We start from the raw sequence: 23,124 nt of genomic DNA, 5'->3' as shown, positions 1-23,124 counted from the left end.
ATCAGGAATGTCAGAGAGCCATCGCTCCAATGCATGAGACCAGAAATGTTATTGATTATTTAAAGGCTTGTCACAATTTAGGATCAAAAACTTAGAAAATGCAAATGTTACTGAAGCAATGGCTGCTATCTTTAAAAAGAAAAATGAAAGATATTTTGTTTGTAGGGATAAGAGCCATTTAAAAAAGGATTGCCCAATTACTTCTTTTACCTTACATTTCTATTAACTCCTCTAATGATATACAGATAGATGGATTTGGTAATACTAATAAAAAAACACGGAGAAGGCAATGGCACCCCACTCCAGTACTCTTGCCTGGTAAATCCCATGGACTGAGGAGCCTGGTGGGCTGCAGTCCATGGAGTCGCTAAGAGTCGGACACGACTGAGCGACTTCACTTTCACTTTTCACTTTCATGCATTGGAGAAGGAAATGGCAACCCACTCCAGTGTTCTTGCCTGGAGAATCCCAGGGACGGGGGAGCCTGGTGGGCTGCGTTTATGGGGTCGCACAGAGTCGGACACAACTGAAGCGACTTAGCAGCAGCAGAATAAAAAACAATCCTTATGGACATCAATAGTATCTAAATATGTACGACCAAATATAAATATCAAAATTAATGACAAAAGATTTTCTGGTCTTCTTGATACTGGATCTGATATTACTATTATTTCCAAACATTTATGGCCCAAATGTTGGCCTATATAGAGAATTTATTGCTGAATTGCAGGAGTTTCTCAAACCAAAGTACAAGAGGTTTATCAAAGTGTCCAGATATATCCACGTGAGGGACCAGAAGGCCAGCCTACAACATTATGACCTATGTGATAGATGCATCCTTTAATTTAATAGGAAGAGATTTACTTATGCAATGGCAAACTCAAATATATACTCCACATTTTCCCTAGGGGCCACTGCTCATTTAACAAATGATACAACTATTAAAATAACTTGGAAAAATGACGAGCCTATTTGGACAAAGCAGTGGCCCCTTACAAAAGAGAAATTAGAGGCTACTAAAGAACTTATAGATACACAATTGAAATTAAAACATATTGAGGAATCTTATTCCCTTTGAAATTCTCCCATTTTTGTAATTAAAAAAAAAAAAGGAAATCTAGCAAATGGTGTCTTTTAACAGATCTTCAAAAAGTTAATACATCTATGAAACCTATGGGTACATTATAACCAGAAATTCCATCACCTACGACTATTCCTCAAAACTGACATATTATTATTATAGATTTAAAAGAGTGCTGTTTACTATACCTTTACACCCTCTAGAGTGAGAGAGATTTTCGTTCTCTCTTCTTTATCCTAATCAGTCGGGCCTCATAAATGGTATCGACAGACTGTGTTGCCTCAAAAAGTGATGAATTCTCCCACCATATGTCAATATTATATAGCCAAAGCCCTTGAACCTGTGAGAAAACAATTTCCTGACTTTCTTGTTATTCATTACATGGATGATATATTGTTTTCGGCTCCATCTGTTTTAGAAACTCAACAAATGTTTGACGTAGCTCAAAAATGCTTAAGAGATTCTAGATTAATCATTGCCCCTGAAAAGTTTCAAACCTCTACACCTTACCATTACTTGAGATTTATTGTTAATAGACAACATATCACTCCCCAACTAACACAGATTCGTGTTGATAAATTATCAACCTTAAATGATTTTCAAAAACTTTTAGATAACATAAATTGGATTAGACCCTCTTTAGACATTGCAAATTATCAACTAATTTATTTAACACTTTAAAAGGAGATCCCGATTTAAATAGCCTTGTTCACTTTCACAAGAGACACGAGAAGAACTCTGGTGCAAAATAAATTGCAAAAGCAGTTTCTTACTCGTATTAGTCTTGATTTACCTCTAGAGTTATTTATACTCCCCTCTCTCCATTCTCCCACAGGACTTCTTACCCAACAAGAATACCCGATAGAATGGATCTATACCCATTTTAGAGAGACAAGATCACTTACATCCTATCTTGATTTGATCACTCTAATCATTATCAATGGAAGAAATAGAGCTAAGACTCTAACAGGCTCCTATCCTCATAAAATTGTAATATCTATTAATAAATTTCAATTCGAGAATGCATTACAAACTTATAGCGATTTCCAAATAGCCTCTCTGGAATATTTTAGAGAAATTTCATTTCACTATCCTTCTAACAAACTCTGGAATTTCTTAAAAATACTGAATTTATTATCTCTCACATTGTCACATCACGACCTATACCTCAGTTCAGTTCAGTTCAGTTCAGTCACTCAGTCATGTCCAACTCTTTTCGACCCCATGAATTGCAGCACGCCCGGCCTCCCTGTCCATCACCAACTCCTGAAGTTCACCCAAACTCATGTGCATCCAGTCGGTGATGCCATCCAGCCATCTCATCCTCTGCTGTCCCCTTCTCCTCCTACCCCCAATCCCTCCCAGCATCAGAGTCTTTTCCAATGAGTCAACTCTTCGCATGAGGTGGCCAAAGTACTGGAGTTTCAGCTTTAGCATCATTCCTTCCAAAGAAATCCCAGGGCTGATCTCCTTTAGAATGGACTGGTTGGATCTCCTTGCAGTCCAAGGGACTCTCAAGAGTCTTCTCCAACACCACAGTTCAAAAGCATCAATTCTTCAGCGCTCAGCTTTCTTCACAGTCCAACTCTCACATCCATACATGACCACTGGAAAACCATAGCCTTGACTAGACGGACCTTTATTGGCAAAGTAATGTCTCTGCTTTTGAATATGCTATCTAGGTTGGTCATAACATTCCTTCCAAGGAGTAAGCATCTTTTAATTTCATAGCTGCAATCTCCATTACCTCAAGCTGATATTTTCTATATAGATGGGACTAAAAACTCCAAAGCCTCATTCTGGTCTCTCAAAGAATACAAAGTCTTTTATACTAAATTTCACTCTGCTCAACAAAATGAATTATATCCTCTCATTCATGTTATTCACCTACGTTCTTATCCTATTGATATAGTTTCCGACTCCTTATATTCAGTTTTGTATTAAGAAATATAGAAACTTCTACCATAAATTCTAATCAATCTATTATCCAACACCTTTTTCTTGAACGACAATCTATTATTAGCAACTGTACTTCCCCTATTTATATTACCCATATTCGAGCACATTCTTGTCTTCCTGGCCCTATGGCCCATGGCAATGAACAAGCTGATAAAGTTGTCTCTTTCGCTACTCCTAAAGACCAACATGCTCTATTAAACAATAATGTTGGCTCATTACATAAAATTTAGAAAATTCCACACCGACATGCTAAAACAATCATTAATAATTGCTCTACTTATAGGCCCATACATCTTCGACCCATTACACAAGATATCAATCCTCAAAGATTACAACCCCCCCAATGAACTATGGCAAATGGATGTAACTCATTGCTTTGAACTTTCTTCCTCTTCCTTCTTACATGTCTTAATTGATACAAATTCTTCTTTTATATGGGTCACACCTCTCTGAGGTGAAGAAGCTACACGACATTTTATAACCTTTATAGCTTGCTTTGCAGTAATGGGAACACCTAATTCTATCAAAAGACAATGGCCTTGCCTATATTTCTAGGCAATTCAAACAATTTTACATTCATTCTCTATTAGACAGATTACAGACATTCCTTATAATCCACAAATACAAGACATAGTTAAACAAGCACATCACACACTGAAACTACAAATAAAAAAATTTTAAAAAAGGGGGAATACACAGGAACACTTCTATCTTCCTTATCCAGAGCAGACTTTACTAGATTCCAACGCAATATATTCTTTAAGCCTATCAGTTCAATTCAGTTCAGTTCAGTCGCTCAGTCGTGTCCGACTCTTTGCAACCCCATGAATCACAGCACACCAGGCCTCCCTGTCCGTCACCAACTCCCAGAGTTCACTCAAACTCATGTCCATCGAGTCGGTGATGCCATCCAGCCATCTCATCTTCTGTTGTCCCCTTTTCCTCCTGCTCCCAATCCCTCCCAGCATCAGAGTCTTTTCCAATGAATCAACTCTTCGCATGAGGTGGCCAAAGTACTGGAGTTTCAGCTTTAGCATCATTCCTTCCAAAGAACACCCAGGACTGATCTCCTTTAGAATGGACTGGTTGGATCTCCTTGTAGTCCAAGGGACTCTCAAGAGTCTTCTCCAACACCACAGTTCAAAAGCATCAATTCTTCGGCATTCAGCTTTCTTCACAGTCCAACTCTCACATCCATACATGACCACAGGAAAACCATAGCCTTGACTAGATGGACCTTTGTTGGCAAAGTAATGTCTCTGCTTTTGAATATGCTATCTAGTTTGGTCATAACTTTCCTTCCAAGGAGTAAGTGTCTTTTAATTTCATGGCTGCATTCACCATTTAAGCCTTTAACTATTGTTAATACAGCTTTATTGGCTTTAATTTTTTTAAACTTACCACAAGGAGATATTTTGACAAAAGCAGAAAAATATTTTGAGGCATTGAAGGACGCCTCCCTTCCTCTGCCCATTTGGTATCAAGATGGGTTGACCAAACAATGGAAATCTGGAAAATTAACATTACAGGGAAACGGGTATGCTTGTATTTCTCCAGATGGATCCAACGAAATCAGTTGGCTCCCTCTTCGGAAAATCCGCCCCAGGGGAGCCAGCGACATTCAAGATAGAGAAGAAACAGCAAAATCCCCAGGAGGAGGAGTTTCCAGTACAAGCCATGGCGGCTTTAAAAATTTCCAAGAAACGCCACACTCGACGTCATCAACCTTATGATCTCCCTACTTGAGGACAGATAAAAACCCTTACTAATCAAGCTGAAAATCTGGTTTCTCAATAGGGAATACCTTGGAATCCTGAAAATATTTTTGTCGCTATGCTTGCTTTGCTTGCTTTTGCTTACTCCACTCAGGCTGACTTGATTAATCACACTTATTGGGCTTATATACCTACCCCCCCTCCCCCCCCCCCCCCCCCCCGCTTTATTGCAGGTTGCAGAATGGACAGATATAGGACCGGTTGTATCCACTAATGACTCAATACATATGCTCCCTCCTTGGAGCTTGGAGGGGCCCTCTCATCCTAAGGAAGAAGGAAGACTAACATTTCTCTAGTGTTCTTGCCTGGAGAATCCCAGGGATGGGGGAGCCTGGTGGGCTGCAGTCTATGTGGTCGCACAGAGTTGGACACGACTGAAGCGACTGAGCAGCAGGAGCAGCAGGCTATGAACTCCTTCCTTTATGCATGGGCCCAGCAGAATTATGTATTAATGTTAGTCGACAATCATGGGCTTTCGTCCTGCCTCCAAAAAAGAACTTCTGCACATTGCTTGGACTGTTTACTGCCTTGTCCATTTATAAGAACCATGTCAATACTACCAAAACTCTAGGAAAAGAACAAAAGTTGGAATGTAAGGGGTTTACTTACAAGGACTTTAAATATACTCCTCTTTATTGGGATAGATGTCAGTCTAAATCAGGGAAATAAATGTTTGTAGCCAATTACACCATTGTTGATTGGGGACCACATGGTATATGGCTATCTAACTGCTCAGATGACATTAATAGTACTGTATGTGATTATGTTACTCAAGTAGCATAGAAGATTACCAACAGTTCAATGAAACACTTCCATGACAAAAGACTCCTTGGCTGGCTTGATGGTGAAATGGCACCTTCTCGCCCTCAAATCATTCTCAGTAAACAAATTGGGCCTGAACAACGGGACATCTGAAAACTTGCTGCAAGTACTGAAAAACTTGGAACTTGGACTAGATATTTTAGAGAGACCAGTCGTAGTCATAGTAATTATTCCTTCCGTTATAGTCATATACTTTATACAAGCTTGTGTTCCCCTTCCTTTTGTTATAGCCATAGGAAACTTACAATTTAATAAACTTTACGTTGTGTGACCTGTATAGATTGCATATTGTATACTTGTCTTAATTCCTCTATTTCTCTAAAAAACAAATTCCTTTTGATCCTTTGATCTCGACGTAGTCTGTGGTTACCAGTAGATCTCCAACGACCCTGGGAAGAGGGTCCCATGGCAGGACTTGCTTCCCGGTTACTCACTAAATTACTCTGACGATCTAAACGATTCATTGGATGGTTAATTCTTGGCATTTGGGGTTAATAGCCATTTGCACCACTGCTGCTGTCAAAGGCATTGCTTTATAAACTTCAATTCAAACACAAAACTTTATTCAAAATTGGACTACAGATGCTCATAGTATGTGGGCCACTCAGGCTCAGATAGATAAAGTTCAGGATAAAATTCAGAAATTAAAAATATCCATTGGGTTGGAGACCAATTAATAGATTTACAAAAACAAATATTATTAAATTGTGATTGGAATTCTACTCAATTTTGTATCACTCCTGTTCGATTCAACCATAGTGCTTACAATTGGGAACAAATCATATTTCATCTGCAAGATATACATAATAAAACTTCCTTAAATGTACAATTGTTGCAAAAGGAAAGTTTTGAAACCTTTTCTAAGACTCTACCCTCTTCCAACTATTTGGAAATCTTAGCTGAACAGCTAAGTGATCAATTATCTGGGCTGGACCCTCAAGGATGGTTTCAAAGCATTACACATAGTATTGGATCTGAAACTATAATGCTGACAATTGTCCCGGTGATTATATTTGTAGTATACTGATGCCTTTCAAGAAAATCAGAGATACCAAAGGAATATTTCATGCAAAGACGGGCTCAGTAAAGGACAGAAATGGTATGGACCTAATAAAAGCAGAAGATATTAAGAAGAGATGGAAAGAATACACAGAAGAACTGTACAAAAAGATCTTCACGACCAAGATAATCCCGATGGTGTGATCACTCACCTAGAGCCAGACATCCTGGAATGTGAAGTCAAGTGGGCCTTAGAAAGCATCACTACAAACAAAGCTAGTGGAGGTGATGGAATTCCAGTTGAGCTATTCCAAATCCTGAAAAATGATGCTGTGAAAGTGCTGCACTCAATATGCCAGCAAATTGGGAAAACTCAGCAGTGGCCACAGGACTGGAAAAGGGCAGTTTTCATTCCACTCCCAAAGAAAGGCAATGCCAAAGAATGCTCAAACTACCGCACAGTTGCACTCATCTCACACGCTAGTAAAGTAATGCTCAAAATTCTCCAAGCCAGGCTTCAGCAATATGTGAACCGTGAACTTCCTGATGTTCAAGCTGGTTTTAGAAAAGGCAGAGGAACCAGAGATCAAATTGCCAACATCCACTGGATCATGGAAAAAGCAAGAGAGTTCCAGAAAATCATCTATTTCTGCTTTATTGACTATGCCAAAACCTTTGACTGTGTGGATCACAATCAATTGTGGAAAATTCTGAAAGAGATGGGAATACCAGACCTCTTGAGAAATTTGTATGCAGGTCAGGAAGCAACAGTTAGAACTGGACATGGAACAACAGACTGGTTCCAAATAGGAAAAGGTGTTCGTCAAGGCTGTATATTGTCACCCTGCTTATTTAACTTATATGCAGAGTACATCATGAGAAACGCTGGACTGGAAGAAACACAAGCTGGAATCAAGATTGCCGGGAGAAATATCAGTAACCTCAGATATGCAGATGACACCACCCTTATGGCAGAAAGTGAAGAGGAACTCAAAAGCCTCTTGATGAAAGTGAAAGTGGAGAGTGAAAAAGTTGGCTTAAAGCTCAACATTCAGAAAACGAAGATCATGGCATCTGGTCCCATCACTTCATGGCAAATAGATGGGGAAACAGTGGAAACAGTGTCAGACTTTATTTTTCTGGGCTCCAAAATCACTGCAGAGGGTGACTGCAGCCATGAAATTAAAAGACGCTTACTCCTTGGAAGGAAAGTTATGACCAACCTAGATAGCATATTCAAAAGCAGAGACATTACTTTGCCAATAAAGGTCCGTCTAGTCAAGGCTATGGTTTTTCCTGTGATCATGTATGGATGTGAGAATTGGACTGTGAAGAAGGCTGAGCGCCGAAGAATTGATGCTTTTGAAGTGTGGTGTTGGAGAAGACTCTTGAGCGTCCCTTGGACTGCCAGGACATCCAACCAGTCCATTGTGAAGGAGATCAGCCCTGGGATTTCTTTGGAAGGAATGATGTTAAAGCTGAAACTCCAGTACTTTGGCCACCTCATGTGAAGAGTTGACTCATTGGAAAAGACTCTGATGCTGGGAGGGATTGGGGGCAGGAGGAGAAGGGGACGACAGAGGATGAGATGGCTGGATGGCATCACTGACTCGATGGACGTGAGTCTGGGTGAACTCCGGGAGTTGGTGATGGACAGGGAGGCCTGGTGTGCTGCGATTCATGGGGTTGCAAAGAGTCGTACACGACTGAGCAACTAATCTGATCTGATCTGATCCAATGCCTTTCAACTAAAATTGTTCAAACTAAAATTGGTGAGGGCCTTCTTCACAAAAGTATCTACAGTCACCCCCAATTGTGAAAAAGTAAAAACCAGGGAATTGTCAGGGGATGTTCAGCTTTAAGGGATCCAATATGTTATTCTTTTCTTTTGTGTGCTGTTTCTCAAGGATTCTCTATTCCTTGTCAGTTCCTTGAAAACAGGAACGAGCAGAGTTGTGTGGAATTCTCAGGACTGAGGTCATGAGAGAGGGCACATGCTTGGATTCCTTTCAATGACTCCCTTCAGTGACCTTACTTAAATGTAATCTATTCAGTTATGCCCCTCTTACTCAGGACATGGAATGCTTTCCGGCCCTTTGAAGACTGTTATTTGCTTGGCTTTGTTTTTGCTGGTTTTTTTTTTTTTTTTTTTTACTGCCTAAAGCTGCCTTGTATGAAGATATATAAACATGCATTTCTGCAAATAAAGCACCTTTGTTTCACTCGAGACTTGAGTCCCCTGCATCCCTCTTCTTGTCAACTCCAGTCCCCAGGTCCTGGTCTATAAAGACCATGACAGTGACTGTATAAATAGAAGAGCTGAAGAGGGATAATCTGTCTTTTTGTCCCTAGCAGTGACTGGGTAGGAAGGATACCTTGGCTTCTTGAGGCAGCAGATATGTTGCTTTGAGTAAATCAGTGTTAGCTTTTGCCTTGAGCTGGTAGACTTACGATACGAAATAGGGCCTGCAGAGTTCCTGACCAGACTGATGTTTTACATCTCTTTTGAGGGCTATACAATCAACAGAGCAACAGTAGCTTCTTCCTTGTTAATGGGAATGCATCCTGTGTTTCCTCATGATCTCTCTGGTGCTGGTATTTAACATTTTAATATAATGTAACACATGCTTACATTATATTTTCTTAAGTTGACTAAAGCTCTATGAGAGCAAGAAATAGCTCCTCTACTTCCTGCGGCCCCTACACGTACTTAGTAAACGGTCTTACACACTGTAGAGGCTCATAAATATCTGATAGGACTGCTTTTTCTGCTGTGAGTCGGGGTGACTTGAGTTGCTTCTAATGTGCAGACACCTACTTTTAGACCTTGAAGACTAGGCTACAGATTATGAGAGACGGCATCTTCTCAGGGCAGTCCTGTCCGTAAAAATTTTTTTAATTGAGATATAGTTTGTATACAATGTTGTATTAGTTTCAGGTGTATAGCAAAGTGATTCAGTTATATGTATATATATATACATTCATGTTTAGATTATTTTCCATTATAGGTTATTACAAGCTATTGAATCTATTCCCTGTGCTATACAGTAGGTCCTTGTTGGTTGTCTACTCCATATATTGTAGTGTATATATATTTTAATCCAAAATTCCTGATTTATCTCCCTCTTTCCCCTGTGGTAACCATAAGTTTGTTTTCTATGTCTGTGAGTCTATTTCTGTTTTGTAAATAAGTTCATTTGTATCGTTTTTAAAGATTCCATATATAGGTGATATCATATGATATTTGTCTTTCTCTTTCCGGCTTATTTCAGTTAGTATGATAATCTCTAGGTCCATTCATGTTGCTGTAAATGGAATTATTTCATTCTTTTTTATGACAGTAATATTCTGACAAGTACATATATCACATCTTCTTTATGGATTCATCTGTCAAGGGATACTTAGGTTTCTTCCAAGTTTTAGCTATTGCAAATAGTGCTGCTATGAACACTGGGATGCATGTATCTTTTCAAATTATAGTTTTCTCTGGATATAGTCCCAAGAATGGGATCATTGGATCATGCAGTAATTCCAATTTTACTTTTTAAAGGAGCTTCCATACTGTTCTCCATAGTGGCTGTACCAATTTACATTCCCACACACACTGTAAAAAGGTTCATTTTTCTGCACTGACCCCAGCATTTATTTGTAGAATTTTTGATGATGGCCCTTCTGACTGTATGAGGTGTTACCTCCTGGTAGTTTTGATTTGTATTTCTTTACTAATTAATGATGCTGAGCACCTTTTCATGTGCCTGTTGACCATCAGTATGCCTGCTTGGGAGAAATGTCTGATTAGATCTTCTGTCCATTTTTGATTGGGCTTTTTTTTTTTTTTTTGATATTGAGCTGTATGAGCTGTTTGTACATTTTGGAAATTAATTCCTTGTTGGTCGCATAGTTTACAAATACTTCCTCACAGTCTGTAGGTTATTTTTTGTTTTGTTTATGCTTTCCTTTGCTGTGCAAAAGCTTTTAAGTTCAATTAGGTCCCATTTGTTTACATTTGTTTTTATTTCCATTACTCTAGGAGATGGTTAAAACTCAACATTCAAAAAACTAAGATCATGGCATCCAGTCCCATCACTTCATGGCAAATAGATGGAAAAACAATGGAAACAGTGACAGACTATTTTCTTGGGCTCTAAAAATCACTGCAGATGGTGACTGCAGCCATGAAATTAAAAGATGCTTGCTCTTTGGGAGAAAAGTTATGACCAACCTAGACAGCATATTAAAAAGCAGAGACATTACTTTGCCGACAAAGGTCTGTCTAGTCAAAACTATGGTTTTTCCAATAGTCATGTATGAATGTGAGAGTTGGACCATAAAGAAAGCTGAGTGCCAAAGAATTGATACCTTTGAACTGTGGTGTTGGAGAGTCTCTTGGACTGCAAGGAGATCCAACCAGTCAATCCTCAAGGAAGTAAGTCCTGAATATTCATTGGAAGGACTGATGCTGAAGCTGAAACTCCAATACTTTGGCTACCTGATGTGAAGAACTGACTCACTGGAAAAGACCCTGATGCTGGAAAAGACTGAAGGCAGGATGAGAAGGAGATGACAGAGGATGAGATGGTTGGATGGCATCACTGATTTGATGGACATGAGTTTCAGCAAGCTCTGGGAGTTGGTGATGGACAGGGAAGCCTGGTATGCTGCAGTCCATGGGGGTCACAAAGAGTCGGACACAACTGAGCAACTGAACTGAACTGAGGAGACGGTTCCAAAAAAAGATCATTGTGACTTATGTCAAAGAGGGTTCTGCCTATATTTTCCCAGGAGTTTTAGAGTACTCAGTCTTACATTTAGATCTTTAATCAGTTTTGAGTTTATTTTTGCATATGATGTTAGAGAATGTTCTGGTTTCATTATTTCACATGTAGCTGTCCAGTTTTCCCAGCACCACACTTGTTGAAGAGACTGTCTCTTCTCCACTGTATATTCTTCCCTCCATTGTTGTAGATTGTGTGCATGCTCATTGTAAATGGAATTATTCTTTTCTATGGCTGAGTAATAGTCCATCACATATATATATATATATGTGTGTGTGTGTGTGTGTGTGTGTGTGTGTGTATGAGATATATATATTACATCTTCTTTATCCATTGTTCTGTCAATGGACACTTAGGTTGCTTCCAAATCTTAGCTATTGTAAATAGTGCTAACTCTTTGCAACCCTTTGGACTGTGGCCTGCCAGCCTCTTCTGTCCATGGGATTTTTCGTGTTAAATTTTATCAAAAGCCTTTTTCTATATCTATTGAGATGATCATATGGTTTTTATTCTTCAATTTGTTAATGTGGTGTATCACATTGTTTGACTTATAGATGTTGAAAAATTCTTGCATTCCTGAGATAAATCCCACTTGATTGTGGCATATGATCCTTTTAATATATTGTTGGAGTTGTTTTGGTAGTATTTTGTTGAGGAATTTTGCATCTATGTTCATTAGTGATACTGATCTACAATTTTTTTTTTGGTGATATCTTTGTTTGGTTTTCATATTAAGGTGATGGTGGCCTCAGAGAATTAGTTCGGAAGTATTCTTTCCTCTGCAATATTTTGGAATAGATGGGCTTCCCTTGTGGCTCAGCTGGTAAAGAATCTGCCTGCAATGTGGGAGACCTGGGTTCGACCCCTGGGTTGGAAAGATCCCCTGGAGAAGGGAACGGCTACCCACTCCAGTATTCTGGCCTGGAGAATTCTATGGATTGTATAGACCATGGGGTCACATAAAGTCAGACACAACTGAGTGACTTTCACTTTTCAGAGGAATAGGTGTTAACTCTTTGAATGTTTTATAGAATTTACCTGTGAAGATATCTGGTCCTGGACTTCTGTTTGTTGGGAGTTTTAAAATTGCTGATTCAATTTCAGTACTGGTAATTGGTCTGTTGATATTTTCTACTTCTTCTTGGTTCAGTCTTCAGAAATTATATCTTTGTCCAGTTTCCTGGAGGTTGTCCATTTTATTGGCATATCATTGCCCATAGTAGTCTCTTATGATCTTTTTGCCCCCAAATTTTCCTTACTTAAAAAAAAATATATATATTTATTTGGCTGCATTCGGTCTTCAGCCGTGGCACATGTGGCATGAGGGATCTACCAGGGATGGGACCTGAGTCCCTCGCATTGCAAGGCAGAGTCTTAACCACTGGACCACTAGGGGAGTCCCTCCTGTGATGTCGTGTATTTCTGTGGTGTCAGTTGTAACTTCTCCTTTTTCATTTCTGATTTTATTGACTTGGGCTCTCTCTCTCTTTTTTTTTCTTGGTGAGTTTGGTTAAAGGTTTATGAATTTTGTTCTTTTCAAAGAACCAGCTTTTAGTTTCATTGATCTTTTCTCTCTTTTTTTAAAATTTTTATTTCATTTATTTCTGCTCTGATCTGTATAATTTCTTTCCTTCTACCATTTTAGGATTTTCGTTGTTCTTCTTTTTCTAGTTGCTTTGGGAATAGGGCAGCCTTGTCTTAAAAAAAAAAAAAAAAAATCACTGAGCTCAAAGAAGAGACCCATGATTGCTACCGAACCTACCGGGTACCGTTTACTGAAGTCTCTTCCCAGGATTTTTGTGCTTTGGGATCACCTCATGATTTTACACCATAAATCAGATAATTCATGCCTTTGGTCCTTGGTTGCCAGCCATTCTCCCCTCTCCTGCTGACTCCCATCTAACCACCCAGTCTCCCCCAACAGAATAAATATTGCGTGAACGTCCCTATGGATGAATGGAGTGGATAAAAGGAGAATGGGATGGAATGAATGAACTTAGAAGCTGCAAAGATGCCTGGAAACGCAGAAATTCTCATGAATTGCAAATTTATTGACTGAGAAGGTACTGGAATTAGGAGGTAGTTGTACAGAAACTAGGGAGGGAAAACTGCAGAACAAGACGCAGCTCCAGAGCTCAGTGGCTTCTTATGGTGGATTCAGATGTGAAGGGCTGAGAAACCTCAGGGCAATATCATGAGAGCGGTAAGCCCATCGACGCCCACGGAGAACACCTCCAGCCTCTTCGTCTCCGTGGAGTCCGGGGGGGCCTTACTTGCCTGGCCAGGTAGGCGCCTGCTTCTGCTGGGTCTGATGGCAGACTGGGACGCCCTTGCCGCCCCCGGAAGCACCCCCGGAGGAGCCGCCGCCGCAGCCGGAACCGCTGCCGCCCCCACCGCTAGAGATGCAGCCGCCGCCGCCCCCGGAGGAGCCTCCCAGGCAGACGGATCCACTACCGCCGCCACCGCTGGAAAAGCAGCCGCTGCCCCCGGAGGAACCGCCGCCGCAGCCGGCGCCGGATGAGCCTCCTCCGTAGCTCTGCTGGGGCAAGCACGGGGTCTGGGAGGTCTGGGAGGACGAGAAGTATCCGGAGCCACCCCCGGAGGAGATCCCGCCGCAGCCGGAGCCGCCCCCAGAGGAGATGGCCCCGCAGCCGCCCCCGGAGGAGATGCCGCCGCAGCCGGAGCCGTCCCCGGAGGAGATGACGCCGCAGGCAGAGCCGCCCCCGGAGGAGACTCCGCCGCAGCCGGAGCCGCCCCCACTAGAGACGCCTCCGTAGCTCTGGCACTGGACCTGCTGGCCGGAGGAGCCACCGCCGCCGCTGGAGTGGCAGACGGTACCGGAGGAGCCGCCGCCGCTGGAGTGGCAGACGGTACCGGAGGAGACGCCGCCGCTAGGGTAGCAGACGGTACCAGAGGAGCCGCCGCCGCTGGAGTGGCAGACGGTACCGGAGGAGCCGCCGCCGCTGGGGTAGCAGACGGTACCGGAGGAGCCGCCGCCGGAGGAGTAGCCTTCGCAGCCGGAGCTGCCGCCGCCCCCGGAATACTTGATACTTCCACCTGAGCAGCCGCCGCCGCCACCACCCCCGGAGCTGCCGCAGCTACCAGAGCCACCGCCGCCGCCGCTATAGAAGACGCCGCCGCTGCCGCCAGAGGTTTTCCCACAGCCCACTGGGGGCTGAGGGGTGGGCTGCTTTTTCTGGTGAGACATCTTGTCTAAGGAGGAACAGAACCCTGGAAGGAGAGCAGAGAGCATCAGTGGGCCAGCTGCAAAAGGATGCGGCGGCAGAGGCAGCTGCATCCATGGAAACGTCCATCATCCTCTGAGCAGCACTGCCTCCGCCAGGCTTGATGCTCTTTCTGATCGGATTGGGAAGAGCATTCAGCTGGGACTCCTGGATTAGTGCTTTTAGAAAAGGGTTGTGTTTCTCTTGAGAAAGTCTTTACCAAGTTTTAAATAGCCCACTTAGTGGTACCCATTTCTCTTTCTTTCCCAGCTTTGCTTCAGGCCTCTGCTGTGTGATCTCCCGGCAAATGACCCACACATTTTCTGTTTCCTCATTTCCTGTAAAATGAGATGGGTCGAGTATTTCACTCCTTGTTCTCTGATCCCAACACTGAGTGCAAATGGAAAATTACCACAAACCTCACCTAGGGTAGGGGATTTTATCCACTCCTGGGACAACAGAGGGAGGTTTGTTCCAATGCTAGAGGGCTGTTGCACCCCATTCTTTGCAAAACAGAATTAGTTTAAACTCTTGGTCTGTTCCACTGACCTCAGCCAGGATCACCCACCAGTTACCAGAAAAGGCAGTCTTCCCCATTTTCCTGTCTGGAAACAGGAGAAAGGATCCCAGTGATCCTTTGGACCAACATCTCTGACTAGGAGATATCAAGCAATGCTTGCCAAGGAGGCAAGCTGGGTTGAGGGGACCAAACTAGCAGGAATTGTGTCCAGCATCTCACAAGTCATTTCCCTCTCAGAACATCTTGTGTAAAACAAGCAATGGGTTCTTATGACTGCTAACATCTCCCCATCTGCAGCATCCTCTGAATCATTCTTCCTGTTCTCTGAAAGTACACTCAACCTCTCTTCCTTACAAATCCACAAAGTCCATCCAGCCCATCCACAGGCTGCTGGGACAGTCTCTGCAGAATGCACTTCTATGCCAGGGACAGGCCATGTCTCTTATAGGGGTGCCAGAGAGACAGGAAGATAGTCTTGTCTTTGTGGCATTTACATTTTGGCCAGATCAGAAACACCATCTGTACAGCAGTAGCTCAGCTCTCTTTCCTGCCTGAAGCCCCTCTGAACATGGATGCAGTTGGAAGAGCAGAGGTCCTGTAGGTCCTAAAGGGGAGAGAGGCCTTGCCCACCTGTCCCCTGGTCCACCTAGCCCATGTAAGCCTGGGCGAGACCGACTTGGAAGATGAGAGCCAGTAGAACTCACACTTACCCAAAGCACCAGGAAGGATGAGTGAGGAGAGGAGATGCTTGCTGGCTGTGTGAGGAGCACTGGAGCTTCTGAGGTTTTATACTCTCTGTAAGTTCTGACTCATCAGCTATCGATCTGGACCAGCCTTTCATGTTTGGCCTCAGTTACGTGACCTTTGGCTGTCACCCCACCTCCCTGTGATTGTAGTCATGGGGTGACCCATTCATGAAGATTTTGGCATTCTTGAGATGGGCAGCCTCCTGTATGACTAGCCCCTTCTCTGATGCAAATGTGAAGCAGGCTGGCTAGCAGGGATGGTCAGCCAGAGTGGATGTTAGACATTGTTTGTAAAACTCCTGGCATGGGGCACATGCCATCACCAGAGGGCTGTGCTTCAGGAATAGGTCTCAGACTCTTCAAGCAACCTGAGAGAGTCCCACTGGAGTTCTTAGTCTTTGGTCCAAGAAGTAGGAATTTTCACATCCCACTCTTTGGCTCCTGGTCCTATTGCTTGGAACCTCTTAGAATTTTAGAGAGGTGCTCTTTCTTCTTTGCCAAGTTTCTCCCCCGGGGTTTCACATGAGCCTCACTGGGATGTTCCTGTCTTGCTTCCTGTCTAGAGAGAGTGTGTAAGCACCTAGCACCCACTTCTGGGTTGCACAGCATGGACAGCGCCATAAGTAATGGGGCACTGGTCGCAGTTTTGATTTACTCCTGAAGACAATGAATGTCTAAAACTACTGATCTTTACTATTGACTTTCCTTGTAGAAGAACAAGCTAAAGAGATAGACCATGTGGTTCTTCCCACCAAAGCCATTCAGCTCTGGGGTCTTGTCTTGTGTGGTAACACTGACCTCAGTGTAAGAGGCAGCCATGGAATGGAATGGACTTGAGATTAGGTGGCTGGATTTGGGTGCTCCCTGTGCTACTTGCCAGCTGTATCACCTTGGGTAAAGTCACAGTACCTTATGCAGTGCCTACACACCGGGGGCACTTGGTAAGCATTTGTTGATTATTGAACAAACTTTCTGATACTCAGTTACCTTGACTATCAAATAAGAATGGTAACTGTTGTTTTACTGAAGCCGTGAGGGACTCCACAGATGGCGTGAGGCAAGCTCTTATCTAGGAAAATAACTTGGAAATTCCTGGCTGACCCTGGACCAGTAGCATCAACTCTGTGTATGAGAAACAGCGTTTTGTCCTCTTCTTTCATCATTGGAGCTCAACTGCTGTTGTTTCAGATATCACATTTGAAGTTAGTTCCACCCAGATACGTGTTGAAATGACAGCTCCAATAATACACTGACGGTTAATTATGGTGGCGTTTTAATGATCTGCACGATCTGATTAGACTGTGGCCTTCAGAAACTGGTGGCACTAGTTCAGTTTGGAGAGCATGAACCCAGGTGAGCCCAGGAGGAGCCCAGGTGCTCCCCTCCTGAGAGAATACCCAGGAGGGAGAAGTCCGGATCTGCTGGAGAAAGCATGTTTCAACTTGAAGCTGAAGCATCGTGGAGGTTTTGGAGGGGGAAAAAAAAAAGGCTCCAACTAGCTGTGGGTATAATAAAAGACACATAATAAAGGACCGCTTTATTTTGTTGGGTTCACTGGAGACGAAAAGATGTGGACCAGGTTCCCACACTGATCTGTGGACCCATGTTGGCCCCTTCCTGTGTGTACCCTAGTCCTCAGGAAAATGTAAGTAAAAAGATGCCAGCAGACGGTTTGTGAGAAGGAAAGTCTAATTCAGAAATCATGAGCCTCTTACCTTTTTTGGGCGTATATTAAGGCTTCGTTCCTTTTAAAAGTGATGTTGACAAGAGGTCCAAGTTGTTTCTTTCATGTCCTTATTTGTCAAAATGAGAATTTGGCTATCATATTATTCAGCTATCACAGTTTTTATGAGGGCGATGTTACTTCTTTATGAAATTCTAAAGTTTGGGAACCTCAAGTGCAGGGGACTCCAAAGAGCTAATAATCTTGAAATTGCCTGTATTAGTTTGGAGCATTTATGTTCTTATAAGAAAGATATGATATTTTCTTTCTATCAGATTTAATATCCTAATGCTTTATTCATTAATCCAGCCAACTGTTTTGCCGAAAGCTTCAACTTTCGTTTCAGGTTTGAAAGATTTGTTAACAAAAGAAACTACTTGTTAAACACAAATAAATAATTTCAATATTTAATAGAGAATTATCTAACTTACTTTCAATATGCAATCATTAAAAGAAGAGAGAAATAGAAACAGTAGAGGAATGTAATAGCACATACATCACCCAACTGGGACCAAGTAGCATCCAGATTCAAACTGTGCTGGAAAGCCCCACCAACCCCACCAGTAACAGCAATCTGGAGTCTCAGTTGGAAAAAGATACTGGACGACGCATCCACCCTACAGGTGAGACTTCAAAATTGCAGTTTTGGGGGGTCCTGCTTATAATTCCAGGCCACAAACTGATACCGTCATCAGTTTGTGAACAAATTGCAGCTCTGGTTTCACATTAATCTTTTTTTTTTACAATACTGTTTGTTTTATCTTGTGAGTCAGAGGGTTTTGTTAAGCCCCAGGTGTGGTTGGCTAGACTTCCTCCAGGGGCTCAAGAATTCTAAAACCTGCTCCCTGTCTTTTCTATATTGCTGCTGGTTTTACTAGAAAAAATCGGGGCACTCATGAGCAGGCACATAGTCATGGCACTGACCAGGCAGGTCAGAAGCAAGGTCAGAGGTCTGCTCTGCTTTTTTGTCTCTGAAGCCTGAACAAGACTACTTCCATTTAATTTCTCTAATACCAACACCAGTGTACTGGGCAGTGTGCTAAGGAGTACAGAGGAGTTTTTTAGAGCTGTGCATGGATCCCCTTGGTAGATTTGGGGGAGGGGCACTCCATGCCTGCCTCTGCTACTCTGCATGAGGTTTAGTAAGGAAAATTTTCTAACTGGATTTTGTTAACATGAGGAGGAGGCTGAGGCAACATGGTATTGACAGCTGTGCTCGATCTCGTGGCTCTGAGTTAACCTTGCCTCAAGTGTGAGATATGAATCTGATTCTCCATTTTATCCCTTTCAACCAGAAGTAGGGGGGATATCTGTGTGGAAGTGGTTGATGATTACATATTGTCTTTATCAAGGAGGAAATGATGAAAGTTTGTAGAATTATAACACTTAAGTATTTGGAGTTTTGCAAGACTTGACATTCAGATTTCTAAAATTTGTAGCTTTTAGACACTTGAATCTGCATATGTGCTTGCTAGTACATCTGGGTTCTGTAGCCTCACAAATGAAGTCATTAATCCTGCCTATAACTGTGTCCTTAGAGGGGATGGCCCTTACAGCAAATCTTTCATAGCTAGGCATTAGCAGGTGCTCAGTAAATACTGATGGTAAATTGAAGGGAATTATTGAGACTCATTGACTTACAGCCCTGTAGGAGGCAGGACCTGGTCCCTGTCCCCAGGCAATCCCCAGTGTGAGGGGACATCACAGCTCTTGAACTGAGGAACCCTCAATCTGATAGAAGCCTGCTCATCACCATCTTTAAGTACCTAAATCTTCATATTTGCATTCTCATGACTAGTGTTGACAACCTACCTGAGGAAAAAAGGGCAATGGATGGCTTGTAAAGAATAAAATGGACACAGGGCAGGGGTTCAGGAGCACTGGAAGGTCAGGCATAGAACTTGCAAGCCCTTGGTGTTGTTTATATTCACTGGGAAAAGTTTTCTGTTAGTCACAGACCAGGAGGCATCTCAGAGGCCCAGACACCCCCCTGGGTTGCCATTTGTCTCCTCTCTCCAGCCCTCCTGGTCAGCAGGTTCTGTTACTTAGAGATCAGGCAGAAGGACAGCACTATAGCAGCTCCTAGCTGCTGGAATTCCTTCTCCAGGAAGCTTCCCTGGGTTCATCCCAACCATTGTTTCCATCTCTCTTGCCACTTTCCTTTTCAAAGGTCTTAAGGAATGATTGTACCTTTACAGCCTGCTAGCGGCACAACCAGAAGCCTTGTCCTCTTTGTCAAGTTACAACTGACAAACCTTGAGATCAGGGTCTCCTTTAGTTCTTGACGGCCCACTGGGACCTTCTCAGGATGTGTTTACTCTTGAGATGTATCTCTCTCAGGTGCTCCTGGAGCGCATACTTGCAGGGAGGAGGAGGACGGTGGCTGAGATGTTCTGCATTCCCAGGGAGCTTGTAGCATGTGGGGTGAGCCATGTACCTACGGACTTCCTGTCTGGACAGACGCTTGGGTTTATGGACTGCTGTCACGTGTCTTATTCATGTCTCACAATGGTCCTGTGTGCTCGGGGATATCTTATCTTCATTCCCCAGCTGAGGAAGTGCCTCATGGAGGCCAATGCAATTGCTCAAATTCCCAAAGCCAGGATTTGGACTCAGTTCTTTTGATTCTAAACCTTGTGTTCTTTGTAAGCACTGCATACCTCTTCTTTTGGATTGATGTAGGCAGAACAAAGGGATTGCACCCCCTCTCCTTTCAAGTCAGGCCCAGGCTTGTGCCCTCTGGGAAGTAGGGGACAGAGGAACCTTATATGGGCTCTCCTAGCTCCCCAGGGACTCTTGTATGCATTGGTGGATGGCAGCAGCTGGAAGGACAGTGGAGGTCACCCAATCAGTTTCTGTCATTTGTAGAGGTAGACGACAAACCCAAAGCCCAGAGAGGCTAACGCACTTCCCAAGGCCACACAGAAGGGCCGAGAGCAGAACCTGGGTCTCTCCTCCCCGCTCAGTACTCCTACTGCAGACCCAAGAGGTGACAGTCTGCTTTCTCCTGACAAGAGTACCTCCAGGTGTCGGCAGTCAGACCAGAGAGTTGTTAGAATGACAGTAAAAGTCTTTCAGAGCTGAGCAGACTCACTCAAGGAAGCTGCTGGACCTGCGTGCTCTAGCCTCTGGGCCTGGAAGTTAACTGCTGATGTCTAGAAGCCCTTTCACAGGTGGGCAGCTGCTCTGTAGCCTGAGGGCTCAGGGCCTACTTCCCGGGCTTACACATAAAGTTTATAGAAGGGAGGAGCAGCTGCTGCTGCTGCGTCACTTCAGTTGTGTCCGACTCTGTGCGACCCCATAGATGGCAGCCCACGAGGCTCCGCCGTCCCTGGGATTTTCCAGGCAAGAACACTGGAGTGGGTTGCCATTTCCTTCTCCAATGCATGAAAGTGAAAAGTGAAAGTGCAGTCGCTCAGTCGTGTCCAACTCTTCGCAACCCCATGGACGGCAGCAGTGAGCAGCATCTGCGGGCCCGATCTCCTGCCCTGAAATCGGCAATGTCGCTTGACCCCTCTAAGGACTTTCACACATGGTGGTGATAGCAGGTCCAAGCACGCTGGCTCTTTGACCACCTTCTCCACTGGTGTCTGTGGGTGGATAATCCAGGTTGTTTTAACTGAATCCCAAGTCAAATGGAATCTTGGAAATCAATATGACGCAGAGGGAAAAGCAAAAGCATTTCAAATCCATAGCCTTAAAGGCTTTTTGGCCTAAAGGTTTAATCCTAGTTTTTTTCCCTTTGTTTAAATTATTTTTAATTGAAATATAGCTGCTTTACAATGTTGTGTTAGTGTCTTACTGTACAGCAAAGTGAATCAGATATATATATCTCCTCTTTTTTTGGGATTTTCTTCCCTTTTAGGTCAACACAGAACACTGAGTAGAGTTCCCTCTTCTATACAGTAGGTTCTCGTTAGTTACCTATCTTATACACAGTAGTGTATATAAGTCAATCCCAATCTTCCAGTTCATCCCCCGAACCCTTTGGAATCCATATATTTATTCTCTACGTCTGTGTCTCTGTTTGTGCTTTGCAGATAAAATTGTCTATGCCATTTTTCTAGATTCCACATACATATGTTAATATATGATGTATGTTTTTCTCTTTCTGACTTACTTCACTCTGTATAATGGTCTCTAGGTCCATCCATGTCTCTACAAATGACCCAGTTTTGTTCCTTTTTGTGGCTGAGAAATATTCCTTTGTATATTCGGACCACATCTTCTTTGCTCATTTAATCCCAGTTTTTCAGGCATGTGCTGCTTTAGGTGACCATGCCAAGGCACTTCTTTTCTGGGGGTCATTGAAAAGCAGGGCAAGGTGAGTGCTCCCTCCACTTTGGTTTTGAATCCTCTTTGGTACTTATGTGCTGCTTTCAGAAATTGCCTCGTCTGCCCTGGGCTTTGGGTGTAACTTCTCTCTTACTCACAGACTGTTCATAGGATTTACTACTGAAGATCAGAATCTAGATCCAGTCCCTGTCTTGGCCAGGAAAGCTTGTTCCTCAGACTTTCTGGCTATTCTTAATTTTTGTTCATCCTTCCAATGATACTCTTAATTTCAAAAGCTGAACCTGTTGAAATTCGGTGGATGACTTGGGGCAAATCTTCTCACTGCCTGCAGAGTAGAAAATGATCAGTTTGGTTGCAGAGTCTCTAGTGACTTTTTCTTTTGTTTCATCCATGTGCTCAGAGAATCCCAAGGTGAGAGACTATAGGACCATTGTTCACATCTGTGTAGGTTCCCAGGGCCTTTCCTTCTGCGCTATGAGCACCGTCCAGGCAAGATCAGATCCTCCTAAATCTCCAAATCTCCACAAGGCTGGGCCTCAGTGTGAATATTTGATAAATATTTGATCAACCAAGAAGATGATCCCAGGGCTATTATAATCTGATTTATTTTTCTATGGAAAGTAGCTTATATAAATTGGCCATGGCAAATGCCTCTCCCTTCCCATCCCCCATCTTCCATCTAAGGCACCTCATTGTCCTCATTGTCTCCTGCTTCTTATTTTCAGAATCTCCCTTGGATTATGACTTCCAGAGATCCTGACCACCTGAGATCCAGTGGTCAGCTTTCTGGCTGGATCTGAAGCAACGCCAGGTGACCTGTGAGGTTTGCAGTCTCTGCTCTGTTCTGAAGGGTAGGGATCAGAAACTTTTCTGAGGACTTGGGATCAGGGAGGACCTGTGCTCTAAACCTGGACCAACCACCAGTGACTTGACTTGGGGTCAGGGAGGACCTGTGCTCTAAACTGGACCAACCACCAGTGACTTGACTTGGGGTCAGGGAGAACCTGTGCTCTAAACCTGGACCAACCACCAGTGACTTGTGAGTCTGGGCCATGCACTATCCCCCAAACCTGTTTCTTCATCCATAAGGTCAATCTGACTTAGTCCTGTACTGGTTTCCTTTTGGGTAGCCTCTCCTTCCCCCACCCCTGGCCAAGTCCACTCTTTGGACAGAGAGGAGGGAACGATGAGGAGGGTCAGAGGT

The 23,124-nt window shown here is 43.2% G+C and overlaps 1 protein-coding gene and 1 long non-coding RNA gene across 2 annotated transcripts; one reads left to right on the top strand and one right to left on the bottom strand.

Moving 5' to 3' along the window:
• Window positions 1-13,441: 13,441 nt before the first annotated feature.
• LORICRIN (loricrin cornified envelope precursor protein) lies at window positions 13,442-15,916 on the bottom strand. The gene is made up of 2 exons (XM_086392750.1): window positions 15,866-15,916; window positions 13,442-14,642 (listed from the first exon to the last, which is right to left on the bottom strand). Exon 2 carries the CDS (start codon window positions 14,617-14,619, stop codon window positions 13,681-13,683), a length of 939 nt encoding a protein of 312 aa, XP_086248876.1. The 5' UTR covers window positions 14,620-14,642; window positions 15,866-15,916; the 3' UTR covers window positions 13,442-13,680.
• A 1,453-nt stretch (window positions 15,917-17,369) lies between these two features.
• Window positions 17,370-22,773, top strand: LOC147376547 (uncharacterized). The gene is made up of 3 exons (XR_015161043.1): window positions 17,370-17,546; window positions 18,079-18,247; window positions 22,646-22,773. It is a non-coding gene; the product is annotated as an uncharacterized LOC147376547 (long non-coding RNA).
• The last annotated feature ends 351 nt before the right edge of the window (window positions 22,774-23,124 follow it).

This window comes from Bos grunniens, chromosome 3 (assembly GCF_055505025.1).
Source record: "Bos grunniens cultivar Pamir isolate PY7600 chromosome 3, Bosgru_T2T1.0, whole genome shotgun sequence".
NCBI lineage: Eukaryota > Metazoa > Chordata > Mammalia > Artiodactyla > Bovidae > Bos > Bos grunniens.
This window is presented reverse-complemented; position numbering and strand designations above follow the sequence as displayed.

Coding starts and splice junctions, on each gene's coding strand:
- LORICRIN (XM_086392750.1), bottom strand. CDS start 14,619: ATGTCTCACCAGAAAAAGCAGCCCACCCCTCAGCCCCCAGTGGGCTGT.